The sequence below is a fragment of the Sylvia atricapilla genome, chromosome 23, assembly GCF_009819655.1.
Source record: "Sylvia atricapilla isolate bSylAtr1 chromosome 23, bSylAtr1.pri, whole genome shotgun sequence".
In the NCBI taxonomy this organism is placed as follows: Eukaryota; Metazoa; Chordata; class Aves; order Passeriformes; family Sylviidae; genus Sylvia; species Sylvia atricapilla.
This window is the reverse complement of record NC_089162.1, coordinates 2,345,283-2,369,891: the sequence shown is the minus strand read 5'-3', so window position 1 is coordinate 2,369,891 and position 24,609 is coordinate 2,345,283. Positions and strand designations below refer to the sequence as shown.

Below are 24,609 nucleotides of genomic sequence, written 5' to 3'. Positions count from 1 at the left end.
AGGATGGTGAGAGCTCAGCCTTTTCCTTCAAGGATTTTCCCAGCAATTCTCGACAGAAAAACTTGTGAGGCAGCCCGTGTTGAGCTGCAGAGGCTGAAGCACTTGTTGCCACAACTCCAAACCTCTCACTGCCTTCAGACCCATCGACCTTCCATGTGCCTGGAGGCCAGCAAGGGATGACCCAGGGCCACCTCCTCCTTCTGTCTCACAGTCTCCTGAGCTCTTGGCTTTGCAGAAATCCTCCTGCCCATGACTGCTCTGATGAGATTATTCCCAGCCAGATTCAGTGGCTGGATTTGGTCTGGAAAGTCTGGAAAACAGGAGACATCTCTTCTTGGATGCTAATACAGTAACAACCTTGCAAAGAAGAGGTAGGTGGCTCATCCTCAACCCAAATTCCACATGTATTAGAACGTGGTTCAGGTTTATTAAATCTCTAAAGTCTCTGTAAGACTCAAGGACATTTCCCTCATGGCACCAAACCCCTTTACAGGGTCAAAATCTGCACCTGATCAGTGTCAGAAGGTGCTCACCACGCCAGGGCTGGAGCTCAGTGGTCCAGGGAAATAGGGTGGGACACCTTTCTCCTAAGGGACCTGGGGCCCCACCCATGCAGGAGAAAGGAATAACCCCCATGCTCCTGTAGATCCCTTCCAGCTCAGGATATTCTAGGATTCCACAATGACCACAATGAGGATCCCTGTCAGATCCTCCCAGCACAGTCTGGGTGGCTTTTCCAGGCTGATCCAGCACGTCCTGTGTCCTTGGGGTGCTCAGCTCCCCTCAAAACATGGGGTGCTCAAGCCTTGTCACTTCAGCTAGGGCCAGGGAGACTGAAAACACAAGTGTACAATCCTTTCACAAGTTAATTAAGGCACCCATCCACCCTTCATTCAAAGCATTAGCCATGGCTGTTTACAATTAATTATTTGGAACCAAATCAAACAAACAAAGAGAAGACACTGGAAGAAGAGAGAAAGCCAAGCACAGCCAGGGCACTGCTGCAGCAGGGCGTTATCAGGGCTCATCCCTCGCTCCCAAAGCGAGGCACAACCCCTTTTAGCCAGCACAAGGGTTGCTGGAGGTGAGGACCCTGCTTCAAGTTTGGGTGTTACCTCGAGCTGCCTCTGTGACCTTGGGAAAACCTCCCTGTCTCTCCTTGCCTCGCTGCCAGCCCCTCACACCATGACCCATCGCTGTGCCGCTCTCTGCTCACCCTCCTTTGCCCTTGAAGTGCGAATAAAACACAAATAAATGATTTACAGAGCACGAGAGCTCTTTGGTGAGGCACTGGGGTGGGCAGGAGCCAGCCCTGACCTAGCCCCAGCCCCAGGGCTTGCAAAACATCTGCAAGACCTCCGATCAGCTGAGAACAGACATTTCCACCTGCACAGAGAGCCTGGGAAGGGCTCCTGAATATTGCAAGGAGGGCAATCAGCTCTCCTGCCGCTCCAGCGGAGGCTGTGTCCCCAGCTGAAGCTCTCTGCCCTAGTTTATCTCCCCTTTTCCATGATCTCTCTCCTTGCTGAAAGCTTCATTTCAGTGCAGGTATGTGAGGGGAGAAGGGGAGGTGGGGATCAGGGAACCATCCTTTTCTCTTCTTGTTTCCTTCCCTCTCACTTGCTGCCACAGCTACACTCCATCTCTTATCCTCAACCCCTGTCTCCTCCATGCCCTCTCTGCTCCCCATCAAGACAGGGTTTAATGTCTTTCCATCTCTTCCTGGGTAAATTGCAGCGAGTCTGCCGGCTGCTCGGGTGGAACACACTGTTTTATATGCGCCATAAAGGGAGAGAACTCTGTAAACAATATTATTTTTAATAAAATCCAAGTCTTTGGCAGGCCAGCTGCTTTTGTGTCTGTCTTAATTTAATCAGACGATCAGCTCTCTCAAGCAGCAAGAGGGAATGAAAAGCATTAGCAAGGAATCAGGGAACTGGTGAGGAAGAGACATGATTTCCATCAAGAGCTTTCTGGCCCAGTGTGTTGCAATGAGAGCAGGAGCAAGTTTTCGGGAAACAGATTCCCAAAGCAACTTTGTCAAGGTGCAGGAAGGACACGGGCACAGCTGGGCATAACGCTCAGCCTGTAGTGCTTGAGAAAGAGCTGCTATGGGCAATGAATAGAGCCAGGCTTAAAGTTATTTCCACTGTGACATTGGAAGGTGTCTGACATAGCCCACACTCCCCAGGAGGGGAATTCTGCCCAATTTGGTGACCCCTAATGCTTGTACCCAGGTACAGCCACCCAAACCAGCATCCATCAGGTCCCTGTTCACAGCCAAAACCCAAACCAGCCCCGTTTGACAGGTCAAAATTCAAAATCACATCAATACAATGCTAGTATTAGGGATTAAATACTAAATTCTGCAAATCTATCTCCAAAATCCAGTCAAGGCTGGACTCAGGCTGGATCCAGGGTCAGAGCTGCCTCCAAAGAAGGGAGGAGAGGAGATGGCATTGGCAGCTGAAGCAAGGGGAGAAGGAGAGCAGCCCTGAGTAACCCCTGACACGCAGCATCGTGAGCAGCAGCTGAGTTTGAAAGGTGCCACTTACAGGCAGCCAAAACCTGGCAGAAACAGCTGATTTTGTGACACTTCTGTTCTTCAAGACCAAGGAACAGCCAGTGAGCATCTGCCGTGGGCAGACAGCTCCTTTCCCTGCTCCAAAGCCTCAGACCCAGTGGGCTCAACACTTGGCCACGATGTCCTCTGAGCCCAAACCATTCCAGATGTGATTCCTGCCTCCTCCTCATTACTGTTTTGGGGGCTTTTTGGCAGCTAGAGCAGCCCAGAGCAGAGGGCAGGACTCCCCTGATATCGGACTGGTCAAGGGTTCCACTCTTCCACTCAAAGCCACAAATCCTGCAGAATAAAAATCCTTCAAAATCTTAAATAATAGAACCTAATTACAGACACAAAGTAAACAAATTAATTGATGTTTACTTGTTTACTCAGCCACCAAAAAAAATTGTTAATGACTTAACATGTATTTTTAAGATATTAAACCGTGCTAAGGCACAGCCATAAATATCCCCAGTAAAGCAAACATGGTGCTCGGCACTGCAAAGGAACTAAAATTAGTATTTAATTACAAGAAATCGCTCGAAGTTCTTTTGCTACCATTAATCACTTTCAATTACGAATGTAATTATAAGTCATCTTTTCTCTTTGGGTGGTCGCTGCTGGGACCTGGAGCGGTGACCCTGCACCGCAGCAGAGAGAGCCCCGCTCTGCTCCCCCAATGACAGCTCCTGTGCCAACGGGATGGATCAATTAGTGCCTCCCCCAAGCTCCTGAGGAGCCAAGGGCACCAAACAACAAGAGGGTGAGGGGGAACACTGAGCTGCTGCACCCCCTCTGCCTGCCCCCGTGGCAGAATCAGGGCTACAGAGACGTTGATGTGGAAAACAGCCCGTCCTCAAATCATTAAAGGACGAGATGAGAATGTTATGTCTTGCCACGGGGCAAATCAAAGCCTCGAGAGCTCCTTCCCTGCGACAGGGATGGTTGCAGTGGGGACATGTGGCAGCTCACTCTGTTGAGTGGAGGGCACAGCCAAAAACTTGTCCCCTCCATCCCCTGGCTCTGCCTTCCCCCCCTAGAAGGATTGTCACGGTCAGCATCACCTCCTGGCAGCTAAAGATGGAGCACGCTCACTGCACAGGGGGTTTTCAGCTATGGATCAGTTCTCAGGGGAATCTACATCGGGAATCTGTGAAACATAATTAAGAAAAGCAAATTTATTAGCCATAAGCGCTGATTTTTTTTTTTTTTTTTTTTTTTTAAGGAGGTGGCACTTTTCTTCTGGGCAACTTGCAAATCAAAAATTAAAGCTGAAAACTCCCTCTTTGCTCAGTGCTCAGCCTCCTTCATCAGCTCAGGCTCTGCTCAAAGAGTTTGGGATGTGGAATTCAAGCCCTGACTGCAGGCGGTCAGTGAAATAAATCCTTATGTGGAGGCAGCTGCTGGCAGAGCATCTCCAACCTGGGACACCCCTAAACCAGGACAGCCACCATGAACTGCTGCCTTCACTGTCCCCAGATCCCTTCAGCCTCACAGCCTGCTCCTGGCACTGCACAGCACCAAAGAGGACCAAAACACAGAAGACAACTGGAAGATCAAATGGAAACGTTCCCTTTTGGTTCCCTTGGTACTTGTTCGCAGGGAATGTGATTAGACTGCCCTTATCTTGGTGGGAACAGTTGTTAGCAATAATGAAATCATCCAGTCCTTTTCTTTTTGAAATCCAGCCACATCCTTTGGCTCCAGGAAACAGGGGCAGTGACATGTGCTGTTTTCATAAAAAGCCACAAGACAACATATTTCATCGCAGTAAATTCCCTTCCCTCAAGTGAAGAGCGAAGGAGAGAGGTTTCAAGGACGAGAAAAGTTTCAGCCAAAAGAAGGGGCTGAGCTGAACTTCTGCCCATCTGACACTTCCCAAGAAGTCGGCTCTTCGCAACCTGAAGGAGTTTGGGTGACGACAACCCTTGTTGCTTTTGTCTCTCTCCTTCTGCCTCAGCTCCTGTGAGGATAACAGGAATCATGCGCTGAATTTCCATGCCGACACGAACTCCAAGGGGATGACTCTCTGTGAGGGAAAGCCCAGCCTCTGGAGGATGGACACTCCACTCCACATGTCAGCCAAGAGTACGAGGAGGACTCACACCAAAACCTCCACGGTTCTCCCAACTACCACTTGTGACCTGCTTAGAGTCAGGACTACTCTTGCCAGGTTGTAAACCAAGCCAAACCAATCCTCACCTCATCGCCTTGGACTCTTCCCCAGCCAGCCCAAGACCCAAATTCCCTGCTGGGCCTTCCTCTCAGCCAGAGGTCAGCCCAGAGGATGGCAAAGGGCCACGCTGCCACCCGAGTGGACAACACACTCAGCACCTGAATTAACCAGGCCCCATCCTGTGCTGCCTCCTAATTAACGAGCAGGATTTCAGCATCCTCGGGTCCTTGGCTGAGTCCCCCCTTCCCTCTGCTCCTCGCTTGTTCTGTTCACTGAATTAATTGCCAAGCGCCTGCACCCTGGGTGTCTGCTGCTGTTGGAGAAGATTAGTATTTTTACAGAGGGGGAAAAAAAGATTAAAAAAAAAGATTGTGTTTTTTTAAAGCAGATGAAAGGAGAGCCCAAGGAGATGTGCATTTGACTCTCAAACATGCTCCTTCAAGTCTCCCTCAGCAGTACTTAAAGGCATTTCCAAAGCAAGACTTTATGAATGCTAAATGAACCCGGCGCCTTGTTCCTCTGCCATAAGAAAAGAAAAAAAAACTTATCTTTTATATACAATATTTCCTTTACGGCTGACACTGTGCATCACACGTTGTTACCACTTCAGACACCAACGCTGACCTTCACAAAGTCACAGGGACACCACGGGCTCCCTGGGCTGCAGCAACACACAGCTGGGCAGGGGTCAGGGTGTGGGAATTGACAGAGGTCAGAACATGGATTCTCAGGCTCCAGGCAGAATCTTGAAGCCTGTGGCAAAGCCAAGGACAAAACTCTCCCAGTCTGGGAATCATAAGGAGGAACCCAAAACAACCCTGTAGATCTCGTCCTCCTGACACCTGGTGTTTGTCCAGCTTATTTACTGGTAGAGATGTTTACAAAAAGGTGGTGCCCTAAAGGACCAATCCTATTCATGGTACCCAAACACTGTATAAAAGAATCTGCCAATAAACTTTGCTCTGAAGAACCAGAGTTCTAAGTGTTACATGAGCCCTCCTGAATCATAACGATATCAGAGCCCAGCTGGATCCAGACAGACACCAGTGGGTTCATCTGCTGCTTTCCAGGGAGGGCCAGCTGAGGCCAACACAAATGGGGAATGTTCCAAGTCTTGCTTTCCACCACTGTGATCTTGGATGACCCATCCAGAGCCGGGATGTTGGTTGATGTCTCATCCTCCAGAAAGGTTTCTGAGGATGCAGCTTGGTCAGCGTGGGATGGGGAATGATGAACCAAGAGCAAAAGAGCAGCAGCCCAGCAAAGCAGACAGACACAGGAGAAAACACAGGAGAAAACCAAGGGGAGCTGGTGGGGCCCTCATTTGGGTGTCCAGCACCCAAACTCTGCCCCGTTCCAAAAAGGACATGGAAAAGCACATCAATGCATCCAAACACCTTTGGCCATCTGGGTGATCAAGTCAAGGCCACCCAACAGCTCCTAATGCAGCAAACAGCCCAACCCAGTGCCAGGACTAACTCCACCACTCTCACTGTGTGGATTTCCAGCCTTTTCCTACCTGTGAAATGGGGAATAAGTGCCTTTAGCCTCTCACAAAATACCCTGGGAAGCTGGTCCATGCTCTAAGGAAATCACCCACCCAAAGGAAGTCTTGGGAGTTTTAATTAGCTACAGTCTGTGCTGTTTGAGCTTGTTAGGTGCTATATAATTGCTAAATATTATTATTATCTCTGCAGGTACAGCAGTTTGTTAGGATAATGATAGTGATTGACATTTCCCTGGCATCTTTCATCCCAACCAGATCCCATTTTACTCTATTATAAGACACTGTTCTGCCTTGACTCTCCATATGTCTCCAAACTGTCAACAGGATCACAACCAGCTCAGTGTTGCCAAAAGAAATAAAGGCAAAGTGGCTCATGGAAGTTCAGGGGATGTATCACAAGATGAGCAAGTTCAACTTTATGCTCAAGGACTCAAGTTGCACAGGGAGGTGTGGTGCAGACAGAGATCTACGGGATCTACTTCAACATCAGCATGGAGCAAAGCTGCGAGAAGTGGTCCTGGAAGCCTCCACAGCACCCAAAAACTCCCCTTGTCCATCTCCACCCCCTTTTCCTGGCAAGCAGCAGTGGGTACCATAACCCAACCACCACCATGAAAAATACATCCCAGGGACAGCAAAGCAGAGGGGCCACCGAGTGATTAATGGGAGACTATCAGTTTGGGATAGGTCTCTAAATTCTCATTAAGTCAGGTGCTGAGGCATCGCACATTAATCCAGAACATTTCCCCTTCGGCCCAAACAAATAAATAACTCTTGTATAATTCAGGGAGAACTGGGTGGAGCCATCTCTCCCTCTCTCTCCATCTCTTTCCAACTAACCAGTGAATAAAACATCGCCCACAAATCTATTAGGCTAATTTTAAATCCTGACAATTTAGCAGCACTTCAGCAAGATAAGAGCCATTTATTAAAAGCCACAGTTCATTAAGCCAAATGCTGCTGGCGTATTTACTCAGAGAAATGGGGCTGGGCTCGGCTCTCACCCAGGCCAGAAGTCTCCAAAGGAGCAGGAGTGATCCTATTTCACACAGAAAGAGAGCCCAGCATGAATCTTGGTGCAGCAATGGGGCTGTGCTTGTTTCCCACCAGAGGAACTCAGTGTCCGTGCTGCCTTCTCCCCTCCTGGACGAACACGAACAGAAATCACAGGAGGCACTGCAGCTTTGTCACCCAGAGCTGTGAAATGTCCCCACAGCCCAAATGGGGCCATGCTTTGCACCACCACACCGTGGGACTGTTCCCAAAAGGCTCAGCACTCCAATCTGGATCAGGATTGCACTGCTTTGGAACCGTTCCATTGGTGGCCAGCACAGATTGGCTGTGGAGAGGGATGGTTGCTTCCAACCACAAGCCAGGAGAGGGCTACTGTAGAGGAACTGCTGCCTGCCAAAGGTACCAGATTGCACCCGGAGTTTTCCTTCCCCCAAGGTGCCTCTTGACATCTCTGCTGATGCCCTCTGCTGTGACCATGACCATGACAGGCGGTGCTTTGGGACACTCAGAAAGGGCTGGAGGCTCCCAGGGCACTGGCAGGAAAGAGATGGACTCACCAATGTGAGCAGCGCTGCTCTCTCTGGGAACTGGGATTTTTGTTAACCTCCACAAGTGATGAGTTGGATGCTCCACCCAAACCAAGACACCACAACCCATAAAGCCAAGCTATGCACCAGCCCACCTCAGATCTAAAAAATCTGCCCAGCCAAGATGTGCCCGAGCACAGCCTGGCAGAGCAGAAATGGCCTTAGCAAGCTCTGTGCCAGCATGGATAAGCTTATTGCACTTGGGAATCACGTGGAACTAGAGGATTTTTAATGTCCCCTGCAAGCCAAGCCGCTCTAGGATTCCCTGACCCTGTGGTTCCCAGCAGGGAGAAATGGTGAGGGGCTCCTGGCACCCGGGATGGAGCCAGCAGGGAGAGGGGAGCTGTGCCAGCATTGCTGCGAGGAGCTGGGGGCAGAGGGCAGTGCAGAAATCCCACCTGGCAGAGTTTGTGAGTGCAATTCCTTCCAGCGGGAGACATCCAAGAGACTTTATCAAGTGCAATTGTCCCACTGTGCCTTTCACCTGCACACACTTGCAAGACAGTCTGGAGTGACTACAGAGTATCCCTTTACAGTCAGAGCTGAAAGGAGCATTATAAAGGTGAATTAACATTTAAAAAGAACGTAAAAAACCCAGAACTGTTCTAATGATGATTAATGGGAAGCTATAAGGGAGGCCGTGACCTCCCGGTGTCATTAAATGGATTGGCAGGTTTCTGAGCATTAATTATAAATAGCCACAGGAGTTTGAGTGCTTAGCAGAACGATGATAAATCCATGACACAGGCACAGGGACAAGGAGCCAGGAGCATGGGGAAACACGTGCCTGTGTGCACACACAGCTGGGCGTGAAAGGGAACATGGGTTTGCACGTGTGTCACACACAAGGAAGAGGCAGAAAGCCAAAAAAAAAGGGTGGAAATGAGTCGGTCTGAGGATACTGCTGTGTTTGGGTGGATAGAGAAATGGGTAAATGATAAATTAGGCATTGCCAGTCAATCACATTTTCTAAATGTTTTATATCCCAAAAGCTATAAAAGCAATATTCCTTTCTGGCCTTATTGGAGCCATTTCTGGAAGGCAATCACATCTGTTTCCTCAGGGATTTGAGCTCAACTGTGCCTTGGCTTTTTTTTTTCCTTGCCTTTTTTTTTTCCCCCTCCCCTTTCTATTTACTCTCTAGCCTGTTACCAAAGCAGGGTCAGAGCATGCATACAAATAGGGAGGAGGAGTGAAAAACAAACAGCCCTGAAACAGCGATGAACAGACAAAAAGTGGCTGCAAACTTCTCGTGGCAAAGCCACAGCTCCAGTAACCATGGACCAAACAGATTTTGGGTTGGGCAGCTCCCAGGTTAGTATTTATTTTGCTTTAATGTGCATCATTCCACAACTGCATTGATATTGTGGAGATCTGGGGCACTGCTGTGCATCACCTGGGGTGCGCTGAGCCACCCAGCCTGCCTGGGATTTGTGGAGCTCCACAGCTCTCTTCCAAGAGCCCTTGGAGAGACGCTCACGGATTAAAGCCCAAATCCCTCTCTGCATCCCACAGGGGCCCAGAGCCACAGCCACCAGGGTACGTTTGCTCCCTAAAGCAGGAGGTGGGGTGTTTGCAGGAGTTCCTTGGAAAGAAAGGGTCAGCAAACCATCAGAGCCTGCAGATGGAGGTGGGAATAAACAGGGGATGAATGGAGCGAGGACCTCGGGCTCGTTAATGAGCTCTGGCAGCGAACACAGTGACTGCAGAGGGGGAAAGCTCCTCTCGCTGCCAATGGCAGCAACAAAAGGCTCCGGGGGAGATGCCAAAGGGGCAGTCCCATCCCTGGGCATCCACACATCCCCCTCAGCATTCAGGAGAGAGGCTGGCCCGGCACAGCTCTGCAGCAGCAGCCACATCCCACCACCCAGCCGAGACAGCAGCCCCAGCACAGAACCATGGAGCATTCCCACTGGGATTGGGATCCCCATTTCCTCCAGCACCTCTCTGAACTGCTGTTTTATTTTTGCCCACTCTACGGGGATGCAAAAGACCAAGCCAATCCCCCCACTCACTAAAATTTAAAATATTCCTGTTTAGATTTAAGCCTCATTACCATGCTGGGCCCTCCTGTATTATTTCAACTGATTGGAATATGGTAGCAAAGGAATAAGTTCTCCATACAATTTTCTTCCGATCCTATTAGTTGCAATACAATTACAGTGAATACATCAATTCTTCGTCCCAGCAGCTCCTGGAAAGAGCCACCTATTAAAAGCTGGCTTATTAATGGAATTGTACATCCAGGATTAATCGGGCCACGTTGGCCATTTCCATTTCTCACTCCACAAGTGCTTTTGTTTGCTTAATAGGCTGAAGTAACTTGAGAATGACACAACTTAGAGCTTCCCCATTTGCTCTGCATATCGCCAGCAAATTTAATATCACTTTCCTTGCCGGCGTCTCTCTGGGATAAAACCTGGCACGTGCTGCCAAGGAAATCCACCCTGCAGGGTGGGGAGGGGTAGAAGGGGCTTTCTGCCTTTGGCAGAGCCAACAAGGGGAAATTCCTCATTGAGCCAAGCTTTAAACCCAAAGGGAAATGACAACACCAAAAAAAATTGCCAAAGCCTGCTGCACGAGAGCCGCCGCTATATCCTCCCATGAGCAGTTCCAAAGCTTCCCAAAGCCCCTCAGAGCATCACCCCCGGCCCAATTTGATGTGAGGGGTCCCTTTTGACCCTCCCTAGTCCCTGCCCAGCCAATCCCAACCACAGGAAGGCAGTCCCATTCCAGCATCATCCCTGCACTTGGAAGCAAGGGCTCTGTTTCCCGGTGCAGATATTCCTGTGGCAGCAAAGTCACTGCATGTTGAAGCACGGTAATATAGTATGACTTTCCCTTTAATGGAATTTTTCTAGCCCACTAGGAAAAAAAGGCTCCATTAGCCATACTACAAAGGCTCCTACTTATTAGTATTTTAGAACAGCGGCAAAAACATTCCTTGAATCTAATTATTGCTGACAAATATGAAAATTGAAATCAAAGTTAAATTTTCAGCTACAGTGCCTCATTCGGCCGCAGCTCGCCCGCTCCCAACGATTGCATCAACACATTTATTCTGCTGAGCAGGCTCCCAGATTGGGCCCCCCCATTCCCTGGAGCTCACCCCTCCATCTTAGGAGGCATTAACTCTGACATATTCATCTGCACAGCCAGGACACAGAACCAACTTCATGTTTACCAGTTGTTAGCAGCCAAGGGATGGGAGCGAGGCTTCCAGGGGCTGGAGAAGAAGGGGATGGAGCTTGTTGCTTGAAGAAGAAGGGGATAGAACTTGCTGCTTTTTTGTTTTTTCCTCTTTTTTAAAATTTATTGTTATTTGTTTCCAACTTCGCTGTCTCCCATCCCCTGCCAACCTCATCTCCAAAAGGGTGATTTTAAATTCCACAAGACAGAGGACGTGGAATGGAGGGGAGAATGGAGAGAGGGGGGAAATAAGGGGAAAAAAAAAAGCCTTGTCAACATATTTCCTTTCTCCTACCTCCCCCCAACATACTGTAAAAATCAATCCCCTTTGTCATTTTGCTCTGCTTGTGTGAATGTTTAATGGCTGTCGAGGGAGATAATGATTGCTGCTAGGAAATTCATTTCAGATTTGCTATTTATAAAGTACTTGGTGCTCAGGTGGGAAATTAACATAAGGAAGGGGGAAAGGGACCGAACCAGGGATAAAAAGCAGCAGGAGAGGAGGGATGAGATGCTGCAGGGCTGGTTGGAATGGATGGAGCCCAGAGAGAATCTGCAGCTGGTTTCACCTCTCCTGGGACAGAAGGAAAAGGTTTGCATGGAGCAAGGATGGCACTGCCAGCCCCTTCCCACCCATGGATGCAAGGACACAGAGCCAGGATTATCCCCCAAGTGCCTGGGGGCTTCATCCCCCAAAATCCAGGCCACCAGCCTCAGCAGCACCAATGGTTTGTGCCTCCAGCCCCTCATCCCTTGGGATTAACCCCAAACCTCCTCTGAGACCCTCTCCCCTCAAAGCCCATCCACCTGTTGGCACATGTGGGATTTTTGAGTCCCGAGGGAATTCCCATCTGCGGTGCAGCCAGATCCTGCAGCACGAACGCTGCCATTGAGTTGCTAATTCCTTGTCTCAGAAGTTGCTTTTCACTTTCTGATTTTTCAATAATAGGCTTGGTATGAATCCCTTAAGCTGCTGAAATAAGCCGAAAAACGCTTTTCCAGCCATTTACATAAACACAAGTGGATCAGAAGGAATAATCATAGTTTATGCATTATTTGGGGGCTTTGGAGATGGTTTCTAATGTGGTGTCAGGTTTCGAAGCCCAAAAAACATACAATGGGAAGTGTTGACGTGCAGAAAAGCAGCACAAAAAGTAAACAATAAATAATACAGGGTTTTTTTCATGTTGTCTTCAATGACACGGAGGTTTTGGCTCCGCCACTGCCCCGGCCTCTAATGGATCACAGATCCTGCTTCTCGCCAGCTTTGTTCCAAAAAGGGCTTCATTAAGAGAGATGTCACTCATCCTAAAACCAAATTCACCTCGTGCCAGCCAGTCCTGCTGCTCTCCTGTGCCTTGGCCCGCTATCAAAAACCCCAGTGCTGGCTTTGGGAATTGACTCTGGAAAACTAAAAGTCTGACTGAGGCACCCTCTGATCTCTAAATACCATCTGTCCTGCAGAAAGGGAATAAAAGCTAAAAACACCCAAACCAACCCAGGAACGAAGAGCTATTCACCAGATAACTCCTCTAAGATGGGAAAAAAGGCCCCAACCACTAAAAAAAAGAGAGAATATTATGGTATTAATGAACCTTGCTTTGCTCTGAGCGCCTGTCACGCTTCCAGTGAGGCGGGTCAGGCTTGGCTTTCAAACCAGTTCTTTAAATCAAGAATTCCGTTTCTGGTAAAATGGAAACATTAGCAAAGGATCTGTTTTGAAGAAATAACAATACAAAATGGAACAAGGCTGGAGACTCCAGGCTCTTTGATACTGCTGGAACGTGGCCTTCGGAGCTCTTTTTTTTTTTTGTTTGAAATCACTTCACAACTTTGTACATAAAGCTTTGGTGAGCTCTGAAAAAAAAATGCTTCAAAAATCAATCCTTACTTTTCCCAGAATTTACTTTCACTGGGAATTTGTGATAGTTCTTTTTTTAATTTTAGTTTGGAATTAGAAAAATATGAAACATTCTGCTTCATTTGTAATATTACACAATTTCCTGTGGCATTTCCCACTCATTAGCAGCTGCTCTCTCCCACCATGAGTCACGGGAGGACACAAACCAGCCCTGTGGACTGAGCTTTTGTGGTTTTCCAAGCTCCTTTCCAACTGAAATCAGGGTTTCTAGGATCTGCAATGTGTGAGGAAAATACACCATCCCCTCAAGGTCAGGTTGGATGGAGACTGGAGCAACCTGGTCTAGTGGAAGGTGTCTCTGCCCATGGCAGGTGGGGAATGAGATGAGATGAGGTTTAAGCTCCTTTTCCAACCCAAACTATTCTGGGATCTTTTTCTGATATTTCCAAAAGAAAAGATTCTTGATGAGAACTCATTCCCATCCTTCCACCACTGTTCCAGCAGTGAGCACCTGGCATGAGCCACAGCTCACCCCTGTGCTCACACCTGTGCATACAGGTGACCTGTTGGAACCCTGGGAGCTGAGAATTTCAGGTTTTCTGTTCTAACAGGCAACTGACCCTCAAGAAAACACTGCATTTGACCTGAGGCCTTGAATAAGGCTTCCAGAATTGAGTGACAGCACTGGGATTGTGGGTGTGTGGTTTGAATAGAAGCGTGTGATATCACAGGGTGGAAAGCTCGGAGGTTAAGGGTTTAGTATGTAGTAATATATTTGTAAGGCAAGATGGAGGATTTAGCCTATGCCCTAAAGTGGCCCCTCCATCACCTCCAGAGGGTCCTTGGTGCTGTGCTGGGACTTTTCAGCCTGGCAGCACTTCCATCCCCATGGGAAGGCAGAGGATTCATGGCAGCTTCCAGCAGAGCTTTAACGGGAATACCCTGACCACCAGGAATTCAGGCACAGGGGACGCCCAGAATCCTGACTTCCCCATGCAGCTCCTGTGAAGCGTTCCAGAGTCCAGGCTCCTTTTTCTGACAGCTCTGATTAGTAAGCGAAGCACATGGGAGGTGGAGAAAGGGAAAGGAGGAGGTGTGGGGGGGCAGGAATGCCAAGAACCAACCACTGTCTTTAGTGGGAACAGTCAACAGGACAAGGGGGCCAAGGGGTCAATTAATTTACAAGAGCTTTCAGCACCAGACATATTAACTGTTAGCGCATCAGAAGTCCGCGCTCTCCCTCCTGGCGGCAGATAACAGAGCCCGGGAAGGCAGCACCTCGGATTTGTTATTAACCACGAGCAAGGTTCCTGCTCGGGAGGGAGGAGGGAGGGAGGTGGCAGCTCCTCCCGGCGGCCAGCCACTGCTCCAAGTGTGCTGGGAGCACGAGGGATGCAATTCCTGCGGGATGCAATGCCCGTGGGATGCAGTGCCTGAGGGATGCAGTGCCCGTGGGATGCAATACCTGCAGGATGCAATGCCTGCGGGATGCCGTATCTGTAGGATGCAATGCCTGTGGGACGCAGTACCTGAGGGATGCAATGTCTGTGGGATGCAATTCCTGCAGGATGCAGTGCCTGAGGGATGCAATGTCTGTGGGATGCAATTCCTGCGGGATGCAATACCTGCAGGATGCAATGCCTGCGGGATGCAGTACCTGAGGGATGCAATGTCTGTGGGATGCAATTCCTGCGGGATGTGGTGCCTGCAGGATGCAGTGCCCGCCAGATGCAATTCCTGCAGGATGCAGTGCCTGAGGGATGCAATGTCTGTGGGATGCACCCACAGAAGGGCTGGAGGGATTGGGATGTCCCAAGGGGTGCAGTGACCAAGGGATGACTCTTTGTGATCCTGGTGTTTTTCAGAGAAACCCAGAATGGTTTAGGTTGGGAAAGGACCTTAAAGATCCTCTTATTCCAGCCCCTGTTGTGGACAGACACACCTGCCACTGTCCCAGGTGGCTCCAAGCCCCATCCAACCTGGCCTAGGACACTTCCAGAGATCCAGGGGCAGCCACAGCTCAGGGGCTCAGCACCCTCCAGCCAAGAATTTCTTCCCAATACCCCATCTATCCCTGCCCTCTGGCAATGGGAAGCCATCCCTTTCCTTTTTTCTGTCCTTCCAGACTCCTTGTCCCAAATCGCTCTCAGCTCTCCTGGAGCCTTCCCTTCTCCAGGTGAGCACTCCCAGCTCTCCCAGACTGTTTTTTTTTTCCCCTATAAAACTTCTAAAGGCATGAAAAACCCAGTGCCGAGGTGTGGGCACTGGCTGGCAACAGGAGACAGAAGCATGGCTTGGACTTCCACTATAAAATCCCCAAATCTGGCACCTTGCTCATTTTGGCCCCTGTTTGAAACCAAGAGCTCCACTCCAAGTCCCAGCTCCAAGCCTTTGCCATGAATATCAGAGAGGGATCAGATTTGAGTTCTGCTGAGTCTAACAGGAGATTTGTCACTGCCCATCAAAGCAGAGTGACCAGTAATGCTTAAAAAAATCCTATTTCCCCTCTTTAAAGCTCATGTCCCTTCAATCAAGCAATGGAAGGTTTTCCCTTTCCTGCCACTACTGAAGTTTGGGAAGCAAAGACAAACACAAATTAAGATCTTTTTCTGATCCCCATGGCCAAATATTTGCTCCTCATGTGGTGTTTCCCAGGCTGAGGAAAGCTGAAGTCCACCTCCACTGTCTGAGTGGAGTTTCCTGGGAAGAGTTCTCCCCATCCACTCCCATTTTATCCCAGAAAACAGCAAGCTCTGCTGACTAACCTGACCTAGATCTGTCAACAGATCAAATTTTTCCCCCGTGGGGAAAAAATAAATGAGAGGGGAAATCACAATATGGGTATTTTTAAGTGAAAACTGCAAGAAAAATACACAAAGCAGACACTTCTCGTATCAAATGCACTCGTGTCAGGCGTAAGCCAAAGGAAGATGGAAAAACCACGAGTCTGGGTTATGGTGCTCTTCAAAATCCCTATGTGGAGGAAGGAGAAGTAGTTTTGTGAAGCACAAGGATATCCCAAAACTGGCTGCAGCCTGCAGAGCACCAGTCTTGTACAGAGGGATGGTCCCTAGGATGGTTCAGAAGTTTAGTTTTACCAGAGGAGGTTTTTTGCAAGCTCCCAGTTCCCACCTGATCTCTCTGCTTATCAAACTGATATTTATCTCCTTTTGACCCAAGAGGCTCATCCCAAGCGTGGGGAAGAGAGAGCAGTCCCACACCAACTTGGACTCCCACAGAATTCCCAAATCTGGCCCCTTTGCTCGTTTTGGTCCCTGTTTGAAACCAAGAGCTCAACTCCAAGCCCAAGCTGCCGCTCCAAACCTTTGCCATGGACATCTGAGATGAGTTTTTGTCTCCTCACATGCCCACTGCAGATGGCCACAGGCATCTTGTTCTCGTGTGTTTTATGGCCACCAAACAACTGCATGTCCTGGAATTTGTGTCAGCACAAACGGGGCCTCACACGTCTCCATCCACCAGTGGGGCTCCTAAACCTGGTGTAGCTACAACACAAACCTACTCCAGCACCTGCTCCCGTGCCCTAAGGTAATGTATTACACACATTTCATTTTGATTTCATTTTGAGTTTTGTCATTGTGATCTCCATCTGTTGTGATGGAGATCTCTATACACCCCCAGTGTAGAGTAACTACAACAACTTTACTCCTCCTTGTATCCTGCCAATCCACTGCTGTGTAACCAGCTCAGCACAGGGATGATCCCAAGAAAGCAGCAGCAATCCCCACGTGGAAATCCCCACCTGCAACTCCACCTCCCAACCCAAATCCCAAGCCCCTTCCCAGCACTTTGGGTGCCATCCAGCGTTTTGCACAGTGCAACTGCTTTCCAAAGGTCTGCTCGGGTTCCTGTTTGCTCTGCTGCATCTTAAAGATGTGCCAATTAATCCCACGTGGTGGCCTGATTTCCAGAGGTGCCGATACCTCCTCACAGCTCCGCTGAGGATCAGCAGGAATGACAGATGTTCAGCCACTGAGCAGGCAGAGTGCATTCCCCTCCTTTTATGTACTGCATATAACTGGGTTATCTAATCATGTAGGTATTGATTATTACTGTTATTACCTATTAAATAGCTATTTTCTGCTGTTGGGGTGAATATCACATTTTATTGACCCGCACGATAACTATTAACCACATCTAATATTTTTCCCGAGGACCAATAAATCCAGGCAGTCACAAAAAGACGTCGATACACGTAATTTTTTCTTACACACATTCATTAGTGCAATTACCTCCTGCATGAACTGCCGGGAGGTTTCCCCTCACCCCTCCACTGAGAGGAAACTCTCACAGGATGCGTAGCCCCAACCCAGATCCCAAATCCTGCCTTTCCTCAGGGGGAAGCACTCAGCCTCTCCTCCCTGTGGATGTGCCTCTGGGTCAGATCCAGCTTTTCCATCACACACACCAGCACAGCCTGTCTCAGTTCGGGAATTATCTGCATCCCAGCCACATCGAACGAGCGAATAATTCTTTCGGATGAGGAACGCTCTGTGTAGGATGTTGACACATGCTATTATTTTACATACCTATTTCAGCTTGTATGCTTATTAGAATAAGGTCTTTATGCTAATTTGTAAATCAAATTCCCATAATTCTTGGCTTACTGATGCTAAAGGCCCAGCTAAATCTTCTATGACCTTTTAGCCTGGTTAATCCTTTTACGCGTGGCTGAGTGAAGAGTTTTCTTGTCTCTTCCACTCCCGAGTGCTGGGGTGAGATTTTTGCCTCTTCCTTAAGAAATCCAGGTGGGCTGTGAGTCAGGGACACGGAGCACATGTGAGGACACCCCTTTACTTCGAGCCAGGGAAAGTGGGAAGAGAAAACACTGCTGCCTGGTCCCTGCGTGAGGATATTTCGGATTTTCCTTGCTGCTATTTAAAAACCACACAGAAGACACAGAGCAAACACAATGAGAGCTGTGTTGCCAAATTGCTGCTCACTTCCCGATGCCCGGGGCTATCCCAGCCCTCTGCAACCTCCCCTCTTTCCATCTCCTTCCCCAAGTCGTGGCTGGACATTTTCTGGCTCTGTCCTTCTTTTGAGTGGATGCAATGGGCGCTTCCAGCTCCTTCCCAAGGGGGTGGCCCAGCCTCCCTCTCCAGCACCAGCACCCAACAGCTCCTTGGTGTCCAACCACATTCCAGGGCTCAGGAGGCTCCTTCCTGACAGCCACAACACTCAACAGCTCCCATCTAAGGGCCACCATTCCTCAAAGCCAACAAATCTATAAAATTCCTACCCAAGTGAATCTACCAAACATCGGGAGGACCCACAGATGGCTGCATGAATGCAGGTGGTCAAACGCTCCTGAATTATCTCACTTCACACTCCACTTTCCCTTCAAGCACACTCACAAACCACTTTTCTTATTGTTTGTTTGGCTGGGAATAGGGAAATGACCTGGAGTGTGGATGAACCGCTGCAGAGGGCAGCACACATCTCTGGAGATGTTTGGAGATTTGTGCAAAACACAGTTTTCCTGCATGACAATAATGTTCACGTTTTCAAACACAAGCCAGCTCCACTTCTGGACACTAAATGAGGGAGAAAACTTATGAATTCCAAAAACTACTGTGATTGTCAGAAGAATTCATGAAGCAGAAGCACATTACTGCTGATTTCCAACACTGCATACAAACCTAAAGATTACCTTGGGGTTGAATGAACCCAAATTTCTCAAAACTCTCCTTAAAAGTTTGTGCTAATGTACAAAATTTTCTGTAGGGTGTGTTTACATTTTTTTAATGACTCTTAAATAAAATTGTGCAAAAAAAAAACAACTCCCAGGGGGACTCCTTCCCTCCAACAATGCAGCAACTCCCAGTCCAAAAAAGGCCCCAGTTTTTTGCTGCCCTGTGCAATATTTCACCCAGATCCCCACAACTCTGCCCTGGGTCCTCCCCAGACCATGGAGAAATGCGGCTCCCTGCTTCTCCTCACTCCAGGAGTGACTCAGGGACCTCTGGCACCCACATCAGATTCCTGCAAGGCAGAGAATTGGGGGATTTTGGGTTTAGGGAGGCGCACATTCCTCCCCACTGCTCTGCTGCCCGGGAGAGTTATAAAAATAAGAAATAAAGAAATAAAAAGAAACCAAAACCACACAACTACTTTTTGATCTGGAAGCTTTGATAGGAGCAGGCAAAGGAAGCAGGAAGGATGGATGACCAGAGGCATGGAATAAGACTGCAAGGAAGCCAAGCCAGGAGCCCCAAAGCAAGCATTAAAAAATAATAAAATAACTGAAATAATAAAATAAATGAAGCACAAATTCTGGGCAGGAGAAGCGAGGAGGGAAAGGTGCAGCTTCAATCCTCTCCTGGGAAGCCCCGACCCTTCACACCCCACCCGGGCTCCCTGCAGAGGTGGCAGCCAAGGGGACAAGGGCTCGAAGCCCCGGGGAAGCCCCTGGCATGCGGGAATGCCGAGCGGGAAGCAGCAGCCCTGGGAGAAGGAGAGAGCTGGAGGAGGGAGAGCGGGAGGAAGGCGAAGAGGAGCGATGCCTCGGCGTGTGATGTGCATGTTAAACAGCCTGTGCCGGTCGATACGGCACCGGGGGCTCTCCCCCCGCAGGAGAGGGCCCGGCCTGCGCAGCAGAGAGAAGTTTGTGGTGGGAGACACCCAGGCACCATCTCTGCCCACACCGCAGCCCCCAGCCCCACACCGGCACACGGGGGACGAGGCTGGGATGCTTTGGACATTCCCAGCCTTTCGTGAGCACCTCGGAGCAGCGCGGAGGTGGCTGGATCGGGCTGTGGAGAAGGAGGTGCATTCACCCCGCCGGGGCGCATCCATCCATCCATCCTCCGGAGAACCGACATTCCCGCCCCGAGGAACGCCTGCATCCCCCGCGGGGCGCATCCGGCTCGCCCAGGAATACTCGCACCGCGCCAGGGGTGCATCCGTGCTCCAAAGAGCGGCCGCATCCCCTTCCCGGCTGGATCCGCATCCATCTCCCCGGGCAGTGCCCGCATCCCGCCGCGGAGCCCCGGGACCAGCCGCTCCCCGCGCACGGCGCGGCCCCCGGCGCATCCCGGGGCAGGATGCGGCTCCATCCTCTCGTGCCATGGAGGAAACCCCGCTCCCACAGCCCCTCCAGATGGCTGCGAGGAGCCTAACGCGAGCTGACAGGCTCGGCGCTCCCGGCCAGATGGGGTTGGCTCCTGCCGCCTCTTCCCCCCTCCTTTTCCCATCGCTTTTTGCTCTTTTTTTTTTTTTTTCCCTTGCACGGTTTCCCCCTCCCCTCCAAGCACCGTCCCCCCGTGGGAGAGGCAGCCGTGCTGATCCGGGACAGAGCGGGGCAGGACTTCCCAAGTCCCGGCTCGGCGGGAGCGGGGCTGCACCGAGTTTTTCGGACGACCTTGCTGGAAAAGCAAAGGCGTGGGGGGAGCACAGAGGAACCCCGGCTCCCGCTGCTCCCCCAGCCTGTTGGATCACTGATCCTGCCAGAATTCAGGGATGGCAGAGTCCTTCTGCACCCGCAGAAATAATCAGGACGCCAAGGGAGAAGTGTCCCCCCCGCCGCCAGCCCCGTGCACCGGGAATTCCTGCGCCGTACCCGCATCCGCATCCCCCGCAACTTCACAGCGGGCTGGGGAGCCTTTCCCGGCTCTGTCCCCGCGCTGGAGGGATCCTCATCCCCACTCTGGAGGGGATTCTCATCCCCCAGCCCCTCGGAGGGTGCTGCTGTGGGAGCGCGCATCCTCCGCCCGCCCGGGCTGCGTCCCCCGCGGCGTTCCCTACCTTGGGAGAGGAGGAGCGCGGCCATCCCGGCGAAGATCACCCAAGAGACGGGGTGGTGCATTTTGGCCTGGGCCATGTTTTCCTTCTCCTTCCCCACTCACTGCCGGGCGGGGAGAGGTTTAAAATCCAGCGTTTTCCCAGAGCAAAGCGCAGGAAAAAGGGGCGGGGGGGGGGGGGGTGGGGGGGAGGAAAAAGGAAGGGGAAAAAAAAAAAAAAAAAAGGGAAAAAAAGCACCGAAGGGTGGGGGAGGGGGAAAAAACCCAAAAGAAAAAAAAAAAAGGGGGGGGAAGGGGGTCGGAAGGGGTTGCAGGTGCGAGGACAGGCGCTGCGTGCCCGCCGCTCCGGCCCGCACACGCCGCCCGGCTGCAACACGCCGCCGGCCGCGCACGCAGCCGCCCCCGCGCAGCACTCATTGGCTGCGGGCCCCCCCGCGCCGGCACCCGCACCCCCTAACCCGAGCGGCAAAGGCACCCTGAGCACCCCGCCGGCACCTGCACTGCCTAACCCCACCGGCATCTGCACCCCCTGACCCCACCGACATCTGCACCCCCGACATCTGCATCCCATAACCCCACCGGCAAAGACACCTAGAACACCCCATCAGCATCTGCACCCCACTAACCCCAGCGGCATCTGCATCCCATAACCCCACCGGCAAAGACACCCTGAGCACCCCACCGGCACCCGCACCCCCTAACGTGAACGGCAAAGGAACCCCGAGCACCCCACCAGCATCTACACCCTCTAACCCCACCGGCATCTGCATCCCATAACCCAAATCCCATAATCGGCAAAGACACCCTGAGCATCCTGCCGGCACCTGCACCCCACTAACCCCACCGGCATCTGCCCCCTGAACATCCCAACAGCATCTACACCCCCTAACTCCCCTGGCATTTACACCCTGAGCACCCCACCGGCACCCACACCCCCTAATGTGAACGGCAAAGGAACCCCGAGCACCCCACCAGCATCTACCCCCTCTAACCCCACCGGCATCTGCATCCCATAACCCAAGTCCCATAACCGGCAAAGACACCCTGAGCATCCTGCCGGCACCTGCACCCCACTAACCCCAGCGGCATCTGCCCCCTGAACATCCCAACAGCATCTACACCCCCTAACTCCCCTGGCATTTACACCCTGAGCACCCCACTGGCAGCTGCACCCCTTAACCCCACCAGCATTTACACCCCACTAACCCCACCGGCATCTGCACCCCCGACATCTGCATCCCCATAATCCCACCAGCATCCGGACCCCCAGCACCTTCGGGGGTCCCCAACTTCCCCTGCCATCCACACCCCAAACCACCTCCTCCGGGCATCTGCAGCCCCCCTAACCCCACCAGAATGTGCCCCCACCCCACCTCCTCCACCCCACTGAACTCCTCAGCCCCTGGCACCCACCTCCCTCTCACTGTTGGCACCTGCGGCCCCCAAACTTCCCCCAGCACCTGCAGCCCCTCCATCTGGACCTGCATCCCCCCAGCTCCGGCATGAATAATATGTTTTGAAGGTGTCATGTCACCAAATTCCCAGGCATCCATCACCTACACCCCCTGGGCATCCCATCCCCCTAAATCCCCCTGGCATCTACCCCCTCCCACATTTCCCCTTTAGCATCCCTGCTCCATCATCCCCACACCCCAGAGCGCCGTTGCAATCCTCCCCAGAGCTCTTCCCCACTGGGAATGGGGCTGAATCCCTCCTGGAGCAGCAGCAGCCGTGCTGTGGCTCAGTTTCCCCACCCGCCCGATGGTGGGAAGGATTCACACCCCGTGTCCCACTCGCCTGGCCCAAAAGGATGAGGGGCATCTGTTCCCAGGGGCCTGATGTCTGCAGGACAGCCCCAACAAGCCTCTTCCCCTTATACAACTAAACCCATGTGGAGATGGCTCTAAAAGCAAATTTAATAGGGAAAAACTTTTCAGTTTTGGAGCAGAAATCTCCTTTTAGTCCAGACCAAGGTTTTATTTCCATGCTGTAATCACGCTCATCTGATTCCTCACACCAAGCCCACCTCCTGCTCTGAGCAGCATCTGAGCCCCTTGGACCCAGTTTAGGATTGAATTGTTACTTCAGCTCCTTGCCTATGCCAACTGCTGGTTTCTATTTCACAACACCAGAAATAAAATAGACTTTTCTCCAGTTCAGGATTCCCAAACCAAACACATCTGTCCTCACCACAGCCCAAGAGCATGACACCCACATGCCCACACAGAAAAGATCCTTGAAACAAAAGCCTTCAATTATTTCCACCCTTTGTCCAATAAAAAGAATATCTGAGGCTCTGAACCCCTAGAGACTCCTTTAGAACAACCTAAATAAAAACTATCACATTAAATATTATTTTCATAAGTGATAAGGATGTCTCATTTCATTGCTTGAGGTGACTCACAGCCCCTTCAAACAAAATTATACCCAGAAAAAAATGACAAAGAGAAAAAAAATATTAAAGATATCCTGGCTTTTTGTATTTATGCCTCCTCAGAGGCTTCCAAAAATCTGAGCTGTTCACTTTGCAATTCAGAAGAAGACTTGGCTGGAAACTCTTGGAAATCCAGCTGTGTTTCTCTCTCTATCACCCAGAGTGACTCTGAGTCAGATCCAGGCCAGTCGTTGTGCTGCAGGAAGGTGACAATCCCAGGTCCCTCTGCTGAAGCCCCATCCACAGCTCTGACAATGATTCAAATGTCAGGGAGGGATCAGCAGCTCGGGCTGGATGTTGCCACCAGCCCTGTTGGATGCCTGTACCTCTCTGCCAGCAGCCAGCCAAAGGGTCACACTGTCCCCAGCCAAAGGGTCACACTGTCCCCAGCCACAGACAAGATCATTTCAGCCACCCCTGGGTGCTCCCCAATGCCTCCTCTGCTGTGACCCATCAGTTCCCATGGAGGTTTGCCAAAAAGTGTCTGCAGAGGGCTCTGAGCTCTCCTTCCTTTCCCCCTCCCAAGGCCTGGTTCAATCCACAGACCTCCAGGAGGTCCAGGGCTCTCCAGCACCACTTCTGGTACCCCCAGGGGCACCCCACACCCTGCCAGGGCCTCCATAACCTCCCAGCTCATTAGGACAGGAAGAGCTCGTTAGCACAGTAGCACTAATGACCCGTGGTACAGCAGGATACTTCTCCAGAAGCAAATACAGGGGATGGAGGGTTTAATCTTGCCATGAGGTCAGGGCTTGGAGTGCACAAACCCACTGCTGCCCCAGCTGATGGAAAACCCTTGGACAGGGGGGAAGATTCCCAACCCCATCCCATCTCAGCCTCTCCCCTGCTTCCCCACCATCCCACCAGCATAATTTCCCTACAATAAGGTGCCACACAGCAATTTTTACCACCCTTGGCAAGGCTCCTTTGACCCCGGCGTGCCGAGCCAGTGACTGCGCTCGGAGCAGCTGGAAGTGGTCGATTAGGTTGGTCTGGTTTATTACCAACACATTATGCTTTAAAAAACACAACTTCCCTGCCTATTTGCCTAAGCAGGGAGAGCAGTTTCTAAGTCAGCCCTACGCAGTGGCTGCTCTTCCTACAGATTTGCTCCATGCATTATTAATCCACACAGCGCTCGTTCCGAGCGCGGATATTTACCCGATGCACCAGAACAGCTCTTAAGGAGCCTTTGGCTTGTGGCTTTGTGGAACATCAACTTTTCATGTTGAACAGCAGGTGATGTTCAACAGAATGCCTTGCAATAAGTGCCTAATATCTCCATTACACTCGTCCATATCTGTGTGCTGGGCTGATAGGAACATGCAGATAGCAGGGCTGCACTCCTGAGATAGGGATGGGGGCAACAAGTTATTCACTGGAAATCATATATAAATATATATTTATGCCTGGTGTTAACCAGGGACACCATCCCTCTGTGCCTATCGAGATGCAGAGGGCACCTTTTGACAGAAATTCCTGCAAAATTTCTATGAAATGCGATTTTTTTTCTTC

The 24,609-nt window shown here is 50.9% G+C and overlaps 1 protein-coding gene across 1 annotated transcript in view; it reads right to left on the bottom strand.

Annotated features, from left to right (window-relative positions):
- Positions 1-20,816, bottom strand: part of LOC136371027 (protein CEPU-1) — a 357,472-nt gene extending 336,656 nt beyond the window's left edge. The window contains exon 1 of the mRNA XM_066334816.1: positions 20,665-20,816. Coding sequence (XP_066190913.1) covers positions 20,665-20,740 — 76 coding nt within the window. The 5' untranslated portion in view covers positions 20,741-20,816. The remainder of the gene's footprint in view (positions 1-20,664) is intronic.
- Between the last annotated feature and the right edge of the window lie 3,793 nt (positions 20,817-24,609).